At 36.5% G+C, this 19,765-nt stretch overlaps 1 protein-coding gene across 1 annotated transcript in view; it reads left to right on the forward strand.

Annotated features, from left to right (window-relative positions):
• Nucleotides 1-7,788: 7,788 nt before the first annotated feature.
• Nucleotides 7,789-19,765, forward strand: part of GPR39 (G protein-coupled receptor 39) — a 247,971-nt gene continuing 235,994 nt past the window's right edge. The window contains exon 1 of the mRNA XM_051985770.1: nucleotides 7,789-8,852. Coding sequence (XP_051841730.1) covers nucleotides 8,006-8,852 — 847 coding nt within the window. The 5' untranslated portion in view covers nucleotides 7,789-8,005. The remainder of the gene's footprint in view (nucleotides 8,853-19,765) is intronic.

A 19,765-nucleotide genomic window follows, 5' to 3' on the forward strand; every position in this document is an offset into this window, starting at 1 on the left:
TCCCAGCAGTTTTTCATTTTGGAGACAACAGAAGTCATCTTGCCCTCCTCTCTATCCCATAGTTCTTCTCTCCCCTTTTTCATATTGTAATGCAGTCATACAAAAGAAGTGCTCACCTATAGATAGGGTGATGCCAGGTTCTGTCTATACTATTCTGAATTTTTTTTTATTGTTACCTCTACCAGATTTCTGTCTTCATCCTTGTCTTCTTGTGTATATTTAGAAAGAGATCTGTTATTGGTCATTCTGTTGTCACCTTATTGTTATTGCTGCCTGCTTTTATTCATTCCTCCTGAAATTCTGTAGTTTTAGTGTTTGAGAAACAAATGATCTCTTCACTTCTGGTTTTCTTTCTTAAATGTTTTAAATTCTTCTTTATTATTGATCATTTTTTTGTCCAGCATTGTTAAGCTCATATTTACAGAGTAGGTCACCCTGGGCTGCATCCTGTGCTTTAATGCTCTTTGAAACTTATTCCATTCCTTCCTCCTTTTTTTCTAGTGGGTGCAGAATAGTCTAGCATTTTTCCAATGTCATTGCCTTTGTATTCAAAGGTCTTTATTCTGAGGGCCTGTAGAACTTGTTTTTAAATTGAGTTGTTAAATTTAACCACTGAGTATCTTGGAGTTTGCAGCTTTGGGCTTGTTTGTTCATTTGTTTGTTCGGATTTTTTTGAAGTGATATGTGAATTCTTCCAACTGGAATTTCATTTTCTATTCTTTGAAGTCCTTGGATAGTTCTCTTCTATTATTTCCTTCATTCTGTGTTAAGATTTTTTGTTCTGTCATGTTCTTCCAGGAGATCTTCTGATTCTTAGGTTGTCTATACACATCTTGTTTTTTTACTTGCATAATGAGCATATTTTCTATTATATTATTCTTGGTTTTTTTTGCTTCTTTTCTTTCAGATTGGCTTTCATTTCTCTGTGTTAGGATTCACAATCTATTGTTCTCTCTTTTATTTCTTTAGTTGTAGCTTGCCATTTCAGATTCAAGTTTTTCTATTTTGCTCCTTACTTTTGCTATGCAGGACATAAATTCTATTCTCATAATTTTCATTTCTTCATTATAACACTCAGGAAAAATTTCTTGTGGTTCCATGTTCTTCTCAATTTCCACATGGACTTCTATCCCAGCAAAGGTTGAATAATTTTTCTTCATTTTGTAATATTTATTGTTAGATTCTCCATATTCTTTGGATGTGGAGGCCAAATTTCCTGTTTTTCCTATTGATTTTTTCTGTTTACATTCAAGGTCTTTGAGATTTTGTTTCCTTGGAATCTTTGGTACATTCAGTCTTTTGTTTTCCCTTTACTTTCCTAACAAATAATTTTTGATTCCTTTCCTTTTGTGGTTTTTATGGGATCTAGATCTCAGTGTCTTAGTCTCCTCCCACACTGGACAAATCATGAGCCATCAGCCAAAGTCTCTGTTCCAATTGACTTTTGGGTGGACAGAACCAGTTCTTCCCCTCCCCCCCTTCTGAAGGTCTTTGACTAATCTTTCTGGTTGAGGCCTGGTGGTCTCTATTGCAATGGCAAAACTATGGGCAATGTGGGATGCTAAGATGAGTATTGATGTAAGTTTATGTCATGTCTTTGGGTCTGCTAGTGTGACTTTGAAGCCAGCATTGTGGCAGTTAAGGGAAGGGTGCTAAGTAAGCTCAGGATCAGTGAATGTCTATTCATGGGATTACTTTTTAAAATAAAAAAAAAAATTCTCCTGAATTCTGAGTGTCCTAGAACATGGAAACACCTGAAATTGTTTTATCTTTGGCATATAATTTTGGTTTTGGAGAGAGAGGTTTGAGAGGTTGTAGGGATGAGAGAAGTAAATAGTCATCTTGTTGCTTAGTTGACTCAGTCACACGAAGTTATTTCTGGATAAAGCAGAGGAATTATGTGGACTGTGCAGAACTGAGGAAGAAAGTTAACTTTCTAATAACTCTGAGTGTCTTCATCTGTTGTAGAGGCTTATCTGATATAATAGTGTAAGTTTGGGTATAGGACTCATCAGAAGGATGTGTTTTTTGATCCTCTAGTAAAACTATCCTTCTTTATTTTTCAGGTAAGGTAGAGAAGGAGAATCCCAAGATAGCATGATAAATTAAAAAAAAAATGTTACAGTTTCTTGAAAAGTAGAAGCCAGAAGGGAGAAGGGGAAATGTATTAGGTATGAGTCATATTCAAGGTTAAAAAATCCCACTATTCTGTATTCATGTTATGTTAGCCTGAATGCTTGCATGAGAGTTAGAAACCTTTGTCTCTTTGTTGTTGTCAGATAGACATCTGCCCAACTTTCCTGATATTCCTAGGAAATTTTGTTTGGGAGCATGAGTCACTTGATAAGCTCTCTACTTTGAAGCTCGTTCATATAATTCCAGAATTTCTGTTCTGACCTTATATATTCAAATTTCTCGAGGTTCCTAAGACAAACTTTGCAGGCTCAGAAAAATTCATAATTTTTTATAGGAATATGGAGTAGTTTCATAGATGGAAGAAACTTTGGAGGCGATCTAGTCCATTAATTTCTATAAAGCTGTAGAAACTGACATCTATAAAATTTAAGAGGTAGCAGGTAGCAGAGGTAAAATTTGAACTCAGGTCCTTGACTTTAAAACCAGTACTCTTTTTATATTGGACTGCAGAATGAACACTGAAAACTCCAGTTATTCACAGTAGAGCAGTGTTTAGAAAATGCTACAATACATAATTTTAACATTTTTTAAAATGTCAATGAACCAGAGATATAATTTATATTGTGGGTTTAAAAAAATTGTTCCTTTACATACTCCTTTGTGTTCCTGAAGAACAGAGTAACAGAGTGTTAGTCTTACAGAGGACAACCTGTAATTGTTGGTTTTCTGAGTGACTGAAAAATGGATTAAATGTTCCAGAGAGGTGGAAAGAACATTGGTCAGAAGGTTTGGTTTTGTATTTTGCCTTTTTTTTCCTACCGTGCTTGAAAATTTATGAAAAAACTGTACCCATCTAACCTTATGAAGTCACTGATGTGAGTTTTATTAACTCTATTTTATGAAGGAGGAAAATGAAGTTTAGAGAGATTAAGTGACTTGTCTAATGTCTCATGACTAGTGTCAGAGTGGAGATTTCAAATTTAACTCTTTCCTGTATAACTTTCATCAAGCTATATTTGCCTCTGTAGGCCTCATGTGCATTTTAGGATCTCTTTTTTGAAGCATTTCCAGATTTGTAGAGTATCTAAATGAGTGATTTTTGCCTTAGAATTGTCTCACAATGGATTGTGGTCATATAGTTTTAGAATAGAGTTTGTCAGTATTTTCATTTTTTTCTCATAAAAGATATCACTAGTCAATTATACAACACTACTAACGATGTCTTCTGCTTTCTATAAGCCATTTGAATCTCTTATCAATAATTAAGAAAAACTTCGTCAGTTCATAAACAGTCTTGGGGAATTCATAAGAGTGGGGGGAGATTCCATCTTATTGGACTTTTTACTGTAAAGCAGTGAATTTTAATTGGATTGATTCTCCCTATTCTATCATGCACTTATAATCTTTGTTCACAATTTGAGAAAATAAAATTAGGTGGAAGGAATTGGACAATAATAAAAATCTTGTCTGAGTCCAACAAATTGGAATTAATAACAAGTGTGGCCTGGAATGTGAGCAGCATAGGTGGTAGGGAACGGGAATGAATATAGTATAATATATTCAAGAAAACTTGTAATGATGCTGCCTTTAGGATATTCCCTACCAAATTCAAATTTTCAAACGTTTATTAGGATTCTATTATAGAGTGCTCTGATAGGTATTGGGAGAGAGAGAGGAGGACAGGGTATGACAATTATCTAAATAACTGTTCCCCCAAAACAGTTTGTGATAGATTCATGAGAGATAAAAGCAAAGTGAGTTCTGAGGCAATAAATGTCACTAATAATTGGGACAAGACAATGCCCAAAGGGATATAAAACTGTGTACCCTTTAAATCAGCAATACTCCTAGTAGGTCTGTATCCCAAAGAGATCAAAGAAAAAGGAAAAGAACCCATAGTTTCTATATATATATATATATATATTATATATATATATATTATATATATATATATATATAGTAACTTCACATACACATATGTGTATGTCTGTATGATATCTATGTATTGGCTCTTTTTACGGTGTGAAAGAATTGAAATTGAGGGGATGCTAATCATTTGGGGAATGGCTGAACAAGTTGTAGTATAGTATGAACTCAACTATGAAATAGTAAAAGAATATTCATTAAATATAAGGAGAACCAGAGCAAGGTCTTCATTATGCTGGGTGGATCTTCTACAAAAGATATATGTGTGTGTGTGTGTGTGTGTGTGTGTGTGTGTGTGTGTGTCTATGTGTGTATGTGTATATATATATATATATGAGGAAAGAGAGAGAGAGAGAGAGAGAGAGAGAGAGAGAGAGAGAGAGAGAAGAAATACACAATATAAGAATGTATGGACCAGTCACAAATCTGTCCAAATAAAGGCAGCACTAGTTTAAAAACCTGGATCCACTGGAATAAGTGTGACCCTGATAAGGTTTAGATTTAGGGAACCAAAATGAGATTAGGGTTTCTGGTGGTCAGGGAGTTAAATGATAAGGTCTAGTGGCAGGTTCAGGGTTCAGGGAACCAAATGGAGAGCTTTGGCTCCACTGCACCCCCTTGGGATTCAGTGCAAGGTAGGGAGTTTTGGGGACTCCCTTCTGGCGGCACAGAGGTTCTCTGTAAAAGAATTTACAGACCTGAAAACTAGATTGATAAGAGGTTTATTATGGGGATTGGAAGTAAGATTAGAAATCCTGACAGAGCCTGACAGAGAGGCATAAAGTTTGATTAAGGAAATAGGTGAGGGTAAAGAGAGGGTGGCAGTGGAAAGAATATTCCAGTGGACAAAGGCCCTTGGTTGGAACCTCTGTAAAGAGAGTGTTTTAGTTTGGCTCTTTTATTTTGAGTGTCCTAGATGGGGCTGGGAGAGCCCGAGCATATTAGACCGTGTTGAGGCTGGAAGAAGCCCAGATCTCCTATTGGAATTCAAAGGGATGCCTTTTGACCAGGATTTGTAATTGAATCAAAGGCTCTGGTATCCTGGAAAGACAACTTGTCTGGGGAGGATATACCTAAACCAGGAGGGGCTGGGAATCTGAAAGGAATCACAGATCAATAGGAAATACAGTTTCTTAAAGGGACCACAACCCGCTTCAACCCCATGATTCAGCCATCTAATTAAGTGCATTCCATGTAACTGATGGTTTATTTTTTCTTCTATCAGCCAGTTGATCTAAAGGCAAAACGTATTATCTATTAAAAGTCCATAGGAATTCAAGATTGGGGGCAGGATCAGAAAGAAGGAGAAAACTGGTTCTCAGTTTCAGTTGGTTATGACCTACTGGAAATAATAGGACAAACATCTGGAAAATACCAAGAACACATATGAATACACTCATATGTATATAAAACATATAGAACATCCATATTTATCTATAAAACAAATTATAGATGAATTTATCAACACAGCTAACAATAGAACTATACATAAGTATGTGTATTGTGTATATATATCTATATAGTAATAGTACCTAATATTTATAAAGCACTTACTAGTCATAGCGCTAAGTGTTTTGCAAATATTTTCTCATTTGATTTTCATAACAACCTTGTGAGATGGGTACTAATATCATCTCCATTTTACAGATAAAGGAACTGAATGAAAAAGGTATTAATGACTCGCCTAAGGTCATATAGCTAGGATTTTATTTGAACTCAGGCCTTCCCAATTCCTGGCCTGGCATTCTATACTTTGAGTCACCTAGCAGTAGATTTTTATTTTATTTTATTTTATTTTCTATATCTATATTCTTCTTTTCTCAGCTGGACCTGTGATTTCATCAATATAGGCAACGTCTGTGAAAAAATTCCTTTACTAATAAAGAACAGTATTATAGCTTTTAGCCTTAAAGAATTGCCTAGCCAAGCATGGTGGATATACCTGCAATCCCTGTCCTCAGGGAGGATGAAGGTGGTGGATCTCTTGAGTTTGAGAGATCTAATCTGCTATAGACTGTGCAATCAGATGTTTGTGCTAACTTGAACTTTAATTTGGTGAAGGAGGGGAATTGGAGATAACATCACCCAGGGGCATATCCACCCGTGTCTGGCACAAAGCAGGTTAGAGCTCCCAGCTAGTGACCTCTGTTGTGAGTAACCTTTGCACATCCATCCTATGTGAGATGTGTGATGTAGTGTTAGAAAAATAAAGAGTAGGCAAGTGTGGCTTGCACACTTAAAGCTTCCAAATGCACTAAGCCTTGTGGGATACTATATACATGCATCTCTGTGTATGTGAATATATCTGTATACATAAGATATGTGTATATGTACCTCTGTCTCTCTGTGTGTCTTTCTCTGTTTCTCTGTGTCTCTCTGCACAGGTATGTGTTGGAATTATTGAATGATTTTCCTGGAGAGGGTGAGTTTTGAGCAAAGGTTGAAACTAGTAAAAATATCCTGAAAAAGGAAATGTCCATTCCTATTTAAGCATTTCTTCAGTTCCTGAAACTTTGGGTCTTCAATGCAACCCATTTCCCCGCCTTTTATAAAACAAACTTTCTCTTAAAAACAACTGATGCAGAACGAGTTAGTGGATTCTTTATAATGACTCCTCCTGGTCAGCTGAAGACAATGTTGGTTCATTCTCCCAGTGTGAATTGTCACAACCCTCTTCAGGAGAGCTCATTTCCAGGCTTCCTGTTTGTGAATAGATTGTAAGACCCTCATCCATATACATGCCTCCAATTAAAAGTTTCCTGCAGCTTCCACGGGAGCTGTCTGTGCTATGGAGTGAGACTGAAAAGGGAAAAGTGGCATTCCACTTCTAACCCTCATGGGAAGAGCGAGCTCTAGAAAGCCCCGCTCTGCATGGTCTTAGGGCTTTGGTGAAAAGGCGAGGCTTTAAGGGGATCCCATTAGCCTGGTTTGGGTCCTGCTCTGACCCTCGGAGACAGTAGCTCTAGGGACTGAGTCCAAGAATTTACTTAAAAAGAAAACAAATGTCCCTAAGGCATGATAACAGAGGGTTTGTTAAACTTACCAGCTTCTTCCGAGCACTGGCTGATTGGAGAGAGAAAGCACCAGCTGAGGAGGCTGAAGCTGTTTATTTTTGAGAAGAGAAAGTGCTGCCACCCAAGCCAGAGCATACAGGTCAAGGGATTCCACTTAGGATTGGACAAAGGTGTGGTGGGAAATGTGTGTATGCAGAGTTCAGAAAGGAGAGGAAGGGCATGTAACAATTCCTAAATTGGCCTTGGATTCAAGCTCAAAGATCACCATGATCGTCCTAGATTTCGGCTCTTGTTCCTGTCCCTATTGTTTTCCCAGACACAGTGTTTGGGGGGGAAGGGAAGGGAAGAGGGGAGAGATTTCTAAAATGCTTCACCTAGTGTTAGGGGAGCTAGGATCTGATTTCAGGGAGGGTGGTGCCTTTGCCAGCAGCCAAGTCCAGTCCACAAAACTGAACATGCACTGTATTTGATCAGGTTCTTCATTAATAATTAACACCAGTTATCCCCCTCCTACACTGCTTCAGGGAACGAAAGAACTGTAACTGAATGGGAGTGAGCTGAGGTGGAGTTAGTCTACAGTCATGAGAGGCGGAGACAACCACCCGGTGTTGGGACTAAGTAACTCTCCTGACTCACAGGATAGGTTGAAAAAGTTTTCTTTCTATTTCTCTTTCACGGGGATCCATGTACTCCCAAAGCCTTGATTATCATGGTTCTTCCCATGGTTCTTTTGGATTAAGGTCCATAAGGAGATTTTCAGCTGAGGACAATCAGCTGGTGAATTAATTGTTAAGGTGGAAATCACATTGGGGTACCTGCATTACCAACTCTGTTGAGCAAGGAAGAAAGAGATTTAGGGGACCTGTTTGCTGAGGGAAGAAGGTTTGGTTTTACCACGGAGCGTTTCAGGAACCAGGCTTTCTCTGCTCATGGCTGCCACGACAGACTCAGCCCATGACTGCTCCCATGTGATTGACCACAGCCATGTCCCAGAGTTTGAAGTAGCCACCTGGATCAAGATCACCCTCATCCTTGTCTACTCGGTCATCTTTATGATGGGTATCCTTGGGAACAGCATCACCATTCGGGTTACTCAAGTGCTTCAGAGGAAAGGCTACCTGCAGAAGGCGGTCGCAGACCACATGATAAGCTTGGCCTGCTCTGACATCTTGGTCTTCCTCATAGGCATGCCAATGGAGTTCTACAGTGTGATCTGGAACCCTCTGACTACAACAAGCGATAACTTGTCCTGCAAGGTGCACACTTTTCTCTTTGAGACCTGCAGCTACGCCACACTCCTCCATGTGCTGACTCTCAGTTTTGAGCGCTATGTGGCCATCTGCCACCCCTTCAGGTACAAGGCAGTCTCACGGCCCTTTTGGGTAAAGCTAATGATCTGCTTTGTCTGGGTCACTTCTGTTCTGGTGGCTCTGCCCCTCCTTTTTGCCATGGGCATTGAGTACCCTCTGGTCCAGGTGCCTAACCACCGTGGCCTCCTTTGCAATCGGCCTCGGATACCACACCTCGAGCACCCGGAGACCTCCAACATGTCCATTTGCACCAGTCTCTCCAGTCGGTGGACAGTTTTCCAATCCAGCATCTTCAGTGCCTTTATCATCTACTTTGTGGTCCTGATCTTGGTGACTTTCATGTGCCGAAAAATGATGCAAAAGCTAATGAAGAAGGGTACACTGGCAGGGAAAGGGCAACATCAGCTGAGGAAAGCAGAGAGCGAAGAGAGCAAAACGGCCAGAAAGCAGACTATCATCTTTCTAGGTGAGTCCCATCCTGGAAGGCAGGCAGTTGGGTACCTCCTTCTTGACTTTGGAGTTTCAACTTCAAATCTGTGAGTTCAATGAAAAGCAGCATCATTTATTTTTTAAATCTAGAAGCAAGTCCTTTTCATAAAGATAGATTTGGGCTTAGTTTGTAAAGTTCAGAAGTAAGATTAGGAATTTAATTGATTTCAGATTTCCTTCCCTTTTTTGGTTGGGGAAGAACATCAGGTGACATACAAAGTCAGATGCTATTTGTGTGAGCTGATTTTACTTAATTGCTTTTCTTTGTTGTAAAGGAGGATGTGTGTGTATATACACACATATAATTACAATGTTTAATAACTTAGGACTAACTAAAACTTTGGGGATATGCACAAGCATCTATGTTTATACACATCTGTACATATACATAGTTACAATGTTTGATAACAGGACTAACTAAAACTTTTGGGATATGCACAAATGTCTTAAATACATATCTAGACATATATAGTTAGAAAGTATAATAACTTAGGACTAAAACTTTTGGGATATGTATTAATACACATCTATACACATAGATGTGTATATATATTTATACACATACACACATTCTGAATTAACTTTGTAAAAACAAAAGGCATAAATACAACTTTTTTTTTTTTTTAAGAAGTAGTAAGTGATCTCTGTGGTAGACAGAGAGTTGCTCTTGAATCAGGGAAATTTGGATTCACATTCTGACATATTCTGGCTCTATGTCTTTGGGCAAGTTTTGAGTTCTCATTTCTCAGTATTGTTTCTCAGTAAAGACAGGCAACTCCATAAACCTAAAAATTTTAACTCAGTTGCTAATTGTCATTGATAGAGGTAGTTTCCCCAACTGAAAGCTTCCTACTACAGATGACCAAAAAAGAAAAATACTGGGCTAGGAATCAAGAAATCTAACTTTTCTTGAAGCATCACCATAAACTTAGGATGTGGAAAGTCTTAAATGCCTAACTTCTCCTAGTTTCAATTTTTCCACATCTAAACTAGTATCAAGTCTATTTATCTTATATATTTCAAAAGGATCTGGTGAAGATCACACAAATCTATGCAAAAGTGTTTTGAAGCAAAGGACTTTATAAATGTAAAGGTATCAGTATGTTATTCTAGTACTATATTTCGGTAAAAATGTAAGCTTCTGGGTAGAAGAACTATTTTCATTTTGGTATTGTTGTCTGCTGTGACTAATCCAGTAAGAACTCAATAAATGTTTATTCAATTGAATTATGAAGTCCTTCCTTTGCCCTGGGGTCTGTTTCCTTGAGTAATTTCTTTTGGTTCTTAATTTTTTTTTCTCCTGTGATCAGAAAACTACCTGGATTAGACATATTCTAGTGAGGGTGCTATTTCACTGCCACCAGCTGCTCTCTCTGCCACCATCTGGAGCCTTCTTTAGAAGGCTGGAGTACTCTGATAACGCCTTCCCTGGGTACTGCTTGGGTGACAAAAGTGGTCTGTCTGCTTCCTTATCATAGCCTCCACGTGCAGAAGTGATCTTTTATTGAGCAGAACCAGAAGGACTGCACAGATTGCTAGAACTGTTTTACTTTCAATCCCTGCAAATATCAAATTAAGAGAGGATGAGAGTCTTTTGTTTTTCAAACTTCTGTGATTATTCATTTGCACTTAAGGGCCTTTTTCATATTTGAAAAGATAGCTCCCCACATATAATGTATATGGAAGTCATCATAAAGAGAGGCACGTGCAGACCAATGACCTTCATGATTTTGGATTTTAATGGAGGGATATTAGCAGGGATCTTGGACCTGCTGTGGGGCAGAAGTTATCTAGTCTAACTCATTTTACAGAGGAGGAAATTGGGGCCCAAGGTCACACAGGTAATGATAAATGTGAGATTTGAAGCTAGGTCCTCTGACTGCGAATGCATCATTCTTCTCACTATACTATGCTATTCCTAAAATCCTAAAATCAAAAGATGGTACAACCTAAAAGGAACTTTAGGGAATATTGACTTCAGCTTTTTTGTTTGTTTTTGTTTTTCATTTGTGTCCATCTCTTTGTGACCTCACTTGGGGTTTTCTTGGCAAAGGTACTGGAGTGGTTTGCCATTTCCTTTTCCAGCTCTTTTTTTTATAGATGAGGAAATTGAGGCAAACAGTTAAATGATTTGCCCAGAGTCACACAGCTAATAATTATCTGATCTACATTTGAACTCTAGAGGATGAGTCTTTCAGGCTCTAGGCCCAGCATTCTATCTACTGTGCCAACTAGCTGCCCTGTAACTGGTTTCCTCATTTAAATTTCCTGAGGCCCAGAACAGAGAAGCAAATGCCCTAGGATTACAAATTCACAAAAGAGTGCTCCTGGGAACCTAGGTTTCTTGACTCCTGTTGTAGAGATCTTTCTATAAGGGAAGGGAGGGACACATTTTCAGGAAAGTATTTTGTTATTTTAATGGAATAATGTTCAGAATGTAGTAAAAGGATTGAGAAAGATATAATGAGGTTTCCTGATGTGATTTGTTGGCAGAAATCCAAGAATCAAGTCCTAGAGCTAGAAGGTTAGACTTGGGGGTGAGGGGGTGGGGAAGGACGTGGAGATACAAGACATACAAGAGTATGTCTAAGGCACCTGACTTATTGAGGACTAAAATTTCATCTGGTAGGATGTCATTCCTTTAATTTAAAGGATCACAAGAAGAGAGCTGGAAGGCACCTGGAAGGACAACTAGTCCAGGCCCCTTATTTTACAGAATAGGAAGTGGAGGCCCAGAGACATAGTGATGTCTCTTAAGTGACATAGTGGGAATCAAAAATAGGGTTTGAACCCTGCCTGTCTGATCCCAGAATCAATGCTCTTTTTGGGATAACACTGACCCTCTTAAAAATTCAAATCCTACTTTCCCTATAATCCTCAGCAATAACACTTTAAGTAAGCATTTTAAGAATGATTGGTAGGGGCAGCTAGGTGGCCCAGTGGATAGAAGCCCTGAAGTCAGGAGAACCTGAGTTCAAATTTAGTCTCATACACTTAAAACTTCCTAGCTTTGTGACCCTGGGCAAGTCACTTAACCCCAATTGGTTTAGTAAAAAAAAAAAAAAAAAAAAAAAAAAAAAAATTTGCCCAGGGGCAGCTTGATGATGTGCATAGTGGTTAGATCACTGGCCTTGGAGTCAAGAGAACTTGAGTTCAAATGCAGCCTTAGACTCATAATGTAGTTAGTAATATCTGTGTGACCCTGGGCAAGTCACTTAACCCCAATTGCCTAAACAAAAGTAAAGAAAGAATGATTTGTCCCAGGTCTAATAATATATAGATGACCCTCTTAATTTTGCTCTAGGATTGTGATATATCTTTAGGAAAAAAGGGAAGAGAATTGTGAAATTTCTTAACAAAACATAGGAAATACAGTTTATTTTCATACTGAAAAAATGTTATAAGAAAATTTTTTTGATATATAACATAACTTCATATTTAATATTTTTAGGAAAATTATCACTATCTCAAATTAACATTTTCTTATGCAGCTTCTTTTCATTGACTGAGAATACTAGGATTCCACATATGGGAAATACTGCTTAAGCTGTTTCTATCATTAATTCTTTTATGTGAAGGGAGATCAGATTTCTGGGAAGAATAGGTCTTCATAGATCCTAGGACTAGTGTTAGAAGTAAACTGAGGGGCCAAATAAGATTCACAGATATTAAATGACTTTTTCAAAGTCACACAGATGACAAGTGTGGAACCATGATATGAACTCAGCTTCTTTGACTGTGAATGCAGTCTTTCCACTGAACCACATTCATTTTTCTAAGGTATGAGGATTGAAGTTAGAGGTAGGGTGAGATTCAGTTTTGACTAGGACTACTATTGCCTGCCTATGGATTTCCAGGGTCTACAGTTATTGGAAAGAGTCAGGGAATCTATGTGTACACTATACACGTGGCCATTTTTCATTGTAGATGCAATATAATTTGTAGCCTTATTCAGTATAATAAATAAGCAAATATACCTTTATTAGGCTGAATGAGTACATGTACTTATATATGTATATATATATATTTAAAAATTATACATTGATGCTGGTGATCAATAAAATACAAATTCATGAAAAATCTATTATTTATTCATGATAATTTTTTGGTACCATATCTTTTTCAATGGATAGTAATAATTTATTTACCATCACGTGGAAGAGGGGCCTATGAAATTCTTGATGTTTAAAATGGACTTTCACATTCAAGGTGGGGAACCACTAGCCCAGGGCTCTTTACTGAAAAGCCTGTAGAAATAAATAATTGAGAATGATTTCTCTTGAATTTTTTTCTTTCTTCTTCTTTTTCTTTCTTTCTTTCTTTCTTTCTTTCTTTCTTTCTTTCTTTCTTTCTTTCTTTCTTTCTTTCTTTCTTTCTTTTCTTTCTTTCTTTTCTTTCTTTCTTTCTTTCTTTCTTTCTTTCTTTCTTTCTTTCTTTCTTTCTTTCTTTTTTTTTTTTAACCAAGGCTATATTCTAGGAGTCTATGTGTCTAGTCTTCTAACATCACTAATGATGTTGCCTTGGGGAAAAAAATTCCAAATTGCCTGGAGTAGCATCATAGAACTTACAAAGAAAAGTCAGTCACGTCAAAGATCTTTAGCCTAGCTTGCTTCGTTCAGCCTACATGTCTGTTCCCTGCTCTTCTCCATTATAGACTATTGCTGGTAATCAGTTTCTTTACATGGGAGGTTCTTCAGGGTATAAGAGACCAATATTTAGTATATGCTCTTTGCAGCTACTTTCCAAAGCAGTTTGCCAGATTCCCCCCAACATTATATTTCAAATAGCTTTTAAAAATATGATTCTCACTAATTAACTAGAGTTAGGAAATAAATTAATGAAGTGAAAAGGAAGAATCATGCCCTGCATTCATTAGATTAATACAATGCCATTTACTTTGTAAGTTTCATAAAAATGATGCTTTGGGGGCATTTTTAACTCAGAACAAATGAACATATAAATTGTTTACAAATCGCTGAATTTAATGTGGTAACTTAGTTGTCTTTTTAGTATTTCATTTAACAGATGGAGTAAATTAAAACAAATATTTGTTCATTTCAAACATATTTTGCATTTAATGTGAAATGTAAATGACAACATGGAGCAAGATGTTTTTGAAGCTTTCTTCAGGCAATAAGAAAACAATTAAAGATTTTCTTTCTCTGTTAAAAAAGTATGATTTCTGCATAACAAAAATGAAATTCATAAATCTATGCATGATGAGGAAGCCCATGCTAAAAATATTAATTTTCCTTCTTGTGTCTTTCACTGCTGTACCACTGTCTAGTTGAGCTCTGAATTGGAGAATAATGAAAACAAATTGGAAACTGGGAGAGAGTGAGACAGAATTGCTCCTTTGGAATCTCTCAAGCAATTTGCAGGAGAGGACTATGATAATGCAAAAGTGCAGACTCCTGGAAATATTAGTGCTTCTACTTGTCAATTGTCAGTGATCTCTGGGAGAATCAATAATAGGCTCACTCTGCTGTTTGAAAAGATTTCCAAGGTTTGCTTAACAAAGGCTAGTGACAATGTTCCTATCAGCAAGGGCTTGTATAAAGGGTTATAAGTCCCTGTCCTCTTGTTGGGGAAGTACCAATTGAGTTGATTATTTGTAATCAAAATGTGAAGGATTTGGGCCTTTTTTTATTTTTACATTTAAATGAAGTCTTTTGTTTTTTAAATAATCATTAAAATTTTTTGATATCCCTCTTTATGCCTCCCTCTCCTATTTCCTAACTCCAATGTCCTTGTCATAAAAAACAGTTCCACAAAACCAGACAGCGACAGCATTTAATAGAATATGTGATATCTAGCATCTGTGTAACCTTTACCACCAAAAGGAGGTGACATGTATTTTATCATCTGTCCTCTGGAATCAATATCAATTATTGCCTTTAATGTGAGTTCATTTGCCATTTAGTGTTATTTTCATCTATATTATTTTAATTATCATGTATTTTGTTTTGATTTTATATTCTTTGCTCTGCATGAATTCAAACAAGTCTTCTCATGTTCCTCTGAATTCCTCATATTTGTGGCTTCTTAATGTGTAGGAAATTTCCATTCTATTCTTATATGACAATTTTAAAAAATCACCCTACTTTCCAACTGGTTTTTTTTTCTCTCATAATTCTAAATTTGTTAGAGTAGCTATTCACAGATTGACCTTTCCACTATTGACTTTTGCTTTTTATTAAACTCTTACACAATTTGATGAGTTATAAGTTTAAATTTGCTTTATGTGGGACAAACTGGAATTTCCAGACCTGTATGTGGTAGACTTCCAGGGCCTTCAGTGGAAGTATTTTCACTATAAAAATAAGTGGCTATGAACAGCTATAAGAGTCAGACTTTGCTAATTCATATGGATGGGAAACGGTCACATTATAATAGCAAATACAGAGTGTTGCAAAAGTCTTAAGGTAGATTTAAACTTATTAAAATTATGAAACTGCATTAAGACTTTTGGGACACCCTGTATTTTAAAGGAAATGCAGTTTTGTTACTTTTAAGACCATAAGGTAACTAGAGCTAGGTATACAAAATCTTCTAATAATTAGATAAGAAACATCTATAATGACATTAATTGATTGTAGGGCAGGAGCTTCATTTAAAATGTTTGGAGGTACTTAAAATATTAAGTACTTTAAAGACTGATTCTCTCCACCCACATCCTTATTAACATACATTTTTGCTTACCAAATACTTTCTTTATCCATAGTGCAAAAGAAACTCATCACTGAAATATAAATTTAGATCTTGAAAAAGTCACAGAGATTATTGAGATAACAACACTCACTTTTTATCGATGAGGAATCTGAGACACAGTAAGGGTAATGACTTACCAATGATTGTACAGCCAGTTAGTCTGTGGGTCAGTTTTGAACCAGTTTGAACCCTGATTCCAAGTATAGCGGTCTATCCATTATTAGTCAAGGCTGCTCCTCTCTTTAGCAATAATTTTGATAGGATCACATCACATTTCAGATGAGTTGGGGCTGCATAAATAACTCATTCCTATATGCATCTTTTTGCATCAAATGTGGGGATATTCAAGAAATTGTATATCTTGACCCCAGTTATCCAGATTGTCACCTTTTTTATCTCATCCCTTTAGAATTCTGCCTATTCAAGTAATCAATCTTTCTATTTCAGTATTTCATGTTTACTTTTCTAGGAGTCATTTCTCAGTCATAAATTACTTGCTTCCTTTGATCAAAGTGGCAGACAAATGTAATAATACTGCCTTTATTTGTAATCAACCTGTCTCTAGGATTTCATTTCTCTGCAGGAGAAATACATATCTCTCTTGGAAGAGACAATTTGAAGGCCAATCCCCCATTCATTAACAAACCTGTCTTTCTAGCTTAGTTTGGCTTCAAAGTGACACTTTGCCTAGAGAGTTTTACCTGTCAGGAAGGAATTTGGCAGTAGAGCCATAAGAACAATTTTTAAAAGGTCAAAATAAATCTTTATTTGCTTTTCTTTCTTCACCTATATCCAATGATTTGCTAAGTCCTGTCAACTGTATTACCTTGGACCAGTCACTTAACCTCAGGATTTCAATTTTCTCATCTGTTAAATAAGGTCAGTGGACTAAATGGTCTATAATCTATTTAATAGGCCTCTTCCAGACCTAGATAAGGTGATTCTATAATTTTTCCTTGGCTATATGTCATTAGTCCCCTCTTCCATTTATTCTCTAATTTCCACTCATTATTGGGACAACATCTCTGAAGATCTAATCTCTCCTTTTCAATCTCTCTTTAAAAAAGGTTGTCTTTTTTTTTTTTTAAGCTTCTATGAATTTACATACATTCCAAAAAAGCATATATAGTTTAATACTGTAAGACTTTAGAGTTGAAAGGTATGTAAGATCATTGAGTCCAGTCCTTTTGCTTTACAAAGGAGAAAATCAAGGTGCAGAGTGGTGAAAATAGGTTGTCTAAGGAAGTTATTAGACAGAAAAGGCTCTAAACTTCAGGATTTGGACTCTTGGGATATTGTTCTTTTTTTGTTATTATCTCCTTCCCTCTATATCTTCATTTATTGAAATCATTCTTTTTCTTCAAGCACCAGGATCTTGTGCTGCATGAAATTTTCCCTGATTCTAGCAAGACAAAAGTGATTTTTACCTCTTCATCTTTTTTATAATTTCTGTTAGGTCTGTAGCCTCTTCTTTCCCCTTTAAGATTTCATTTGACCTCAAATCAATAATTATTTGACTATGTCTTGTTAGTCCATTGGAAAATAAGCTCCTCAAGAACAAGGACTTTGGTGTTTCTCATGTTTGTGTCCCCAACACTTAGTATAGTATCTTCCTCACCTCTTGTGTACAATAAATGTTTGAATTAAATTTGCTAATATAGAGTCTATGGACTAGTGGAAATTAAAATTAAACCTAGTTACAAGAATATGGATCTAGTTTCAGCTGTGCGAATAGCTGTGTTACTTTGGGCAAGTTACTTAAATTATAAGGGATAGCATTTGGAAATGGGGAATGTACCTTGGAGATCATCTAATTCAACTCCCTCATTTTAAAAATGAAGAAAGCTGAAAGCCAAAGTGTTAAGTGACCTGTCCAAGGTCATACCTATAATAAATAAACCTTTGATTCCAAACCTAAACACTGTCTTCATGTCTATATCACAAAAATAACTGGCAAGCACGTTAAGATACACAAAGTATTACCGTATGGATCAAATGACAAAACATATGGGAAAACACTCTACATATGGGAGAGATTTTAAAATATTGAAGTGCTTAATTTCCCAATATATAAACTTGCCATTTTTATATCAGATCTGATGTGTTCCAAAGCAGAATTATCTCCCTTCTCTGAAACTTTTTGAAATTTACTGATTCCTTTCCTGTTCCTTTGCTTCTGCCCCTGAAAAGTGAGTGCTTAGAGGAAACCATGTGGAAAGAGCATCAGATTTGGAGTCAGTGGATATTAGATATGGAGATACAGGAGTCTCTGTATCACCTGTATCACCACTGGCAGGTTACTTTGGCTCTTTGGCATCAATTTCTTCATCTGTATAATAATGGATGGTCTCAAATGTTCCCCCCCCCCGCCAAGATTAATTCTATCTATTAACAGATATTAACAGTTGTTAGTATGATATAGTTTATTTATTTTATTTTTAAAGACTGGGACTCCCTATCCCACCCAGAATGCAAGTACAGGGATTACTCATGGACCCAATCCACTTTGATCAGATTAGACCTAGTCTGCTTGGTGCTCCCCCATGGTTTTTTTTTTTGGGGGGGGCAGCATGGAGAGGGCTCATCTGAACTTTGTGTAGACACCTAATTAGCCCACTGCAGTTCAGAACTCCTGAACTCAAAAAACACACCACCCTCAGCCTTTGTGACATCTGAGATTATAGGCCTATGCCTTTATACCTTAAGAGTATTAAAGCTTAGCAATGGATTTTTGTCTTATTGTTTAGTATGTGTCTAAAAAAAAAAGAAACAAATTAAAAAATTTTTTTTTAAGTTTGGTTACTAAGCTCTATAAGATTTGAGACATATCTTGAACTTTTTTTTTGTTTCCTTTATCTGCCCACACTGCCTTGCACAGAAGAGGTACTCAATAAATGCTTGTTGATTAAGAGTTATTCAATCTCAAATCAGCCTATTTAGATAATTTTTAGAAAAGACTAAGGAGAGTAAAAGATTTGCTGTGCTCAGGATTTCTAGGAAACCACCTATATGATTTGTTTCATATTCTCCTTTTTCCAATGCTGATCAGGGACTTTAGAATAATTATAATTATAAAAATTACTGAAAATGTACTTTAAGATTTGTGAAGCAGTTATACCCCAGCAATGCTGTAAGGGAAGAAATATAAGTAGTAGTATTTTCATTTTATAGATAAGGGAACTAGAGCTCTGGCCTCTGAGAGATATCCATGACTTGTCCATGATCACAGGGCTAGTTATTGTCTGAAGTGGAATTTCAATCCAGATCTCCTGAATCCAAGTGGATTGCTCTAATCACTCTCCTATACTGCCTTCTACATTTTTATCTATACAATGTTTCATGTGTGGTAAACGTTTAAAGATTTTTTTTATTTCAAATTTTAATTAATCAATATTTTTCCTCATTACTATTCTCGTGTAGGGGGATGGGAAAAATAAGCCATAATGACATGCTTAGTCAAACAAAATCATCAAACAAAATTCTCTTATTGACTGTCCTTAAAAAATATATGTTTCATTCTACATCATAAGTCCATCAAAATTCATTTTGCTTGTTAATTCATGCTCAATCATGTAACAGTAGAATAGATGTCCCTCCCTTCTATTCTTTCTATTAGGTACATTATCCTCATTGAATAGAATAATATCAATTTTGACCATCCTGGTATTCAGGTGAGGATAAAGGAGAGAAGAGAAATTTATTTTTCAGGTTTCTCCTGCCTTTTTACTTCAGTTCACTTCCCATCAGCTAAACTCAAATGTCTTCAGGTTGAAGATCAGTAACTAGCTCTGCTTTCCTGGCTGTAGCCAATCAATAAGTTCAGAAATTTTGGTGTGTGCTAGCAATCTGATTGGAGCTCCATATGTGCTCCTTTCTTCTCCAATCCCTCCAGGCTTGGTTTAAGATGGTCATGAGAAAGGAGTCTCCACTAATCCTGCTTTTTGTTTTGCCTACATTAGCTTAGACTGAGAGCTTTTTGAGGACTATCTTTTTATTGTTGGTCAGTCATTTCATCATGTCAGACTCTTGGTGCTTTCACTCTGGGTTTTCTTGGCAAAGATACTGGAGTGGTTTGCCATTTCTTTCTCCAACTCCATTTACATATGAGAAAACTGAGGCAAACAGGGTTAAATGACTTGCTGAAGATCTAATAGCTACTAAATGAGGCCATGAGTTTGA

Source organism: Antechinus flavipes, chromosome 3, assembly GCF_016432865.1.
Source record: "Antechinus flavipes isolate AdamAnt ecotype Samford, QLD, Australia chromosome 3, AdamAnt_v2, whole genome shotgun sequence".
Classification (NCBI taxonomy): Eukaryota; Metazoa; Chordata; class Mammalia; order Dasyuromorphia; family Dasyuridae; genus Antechinus; species Antechinus flavipes.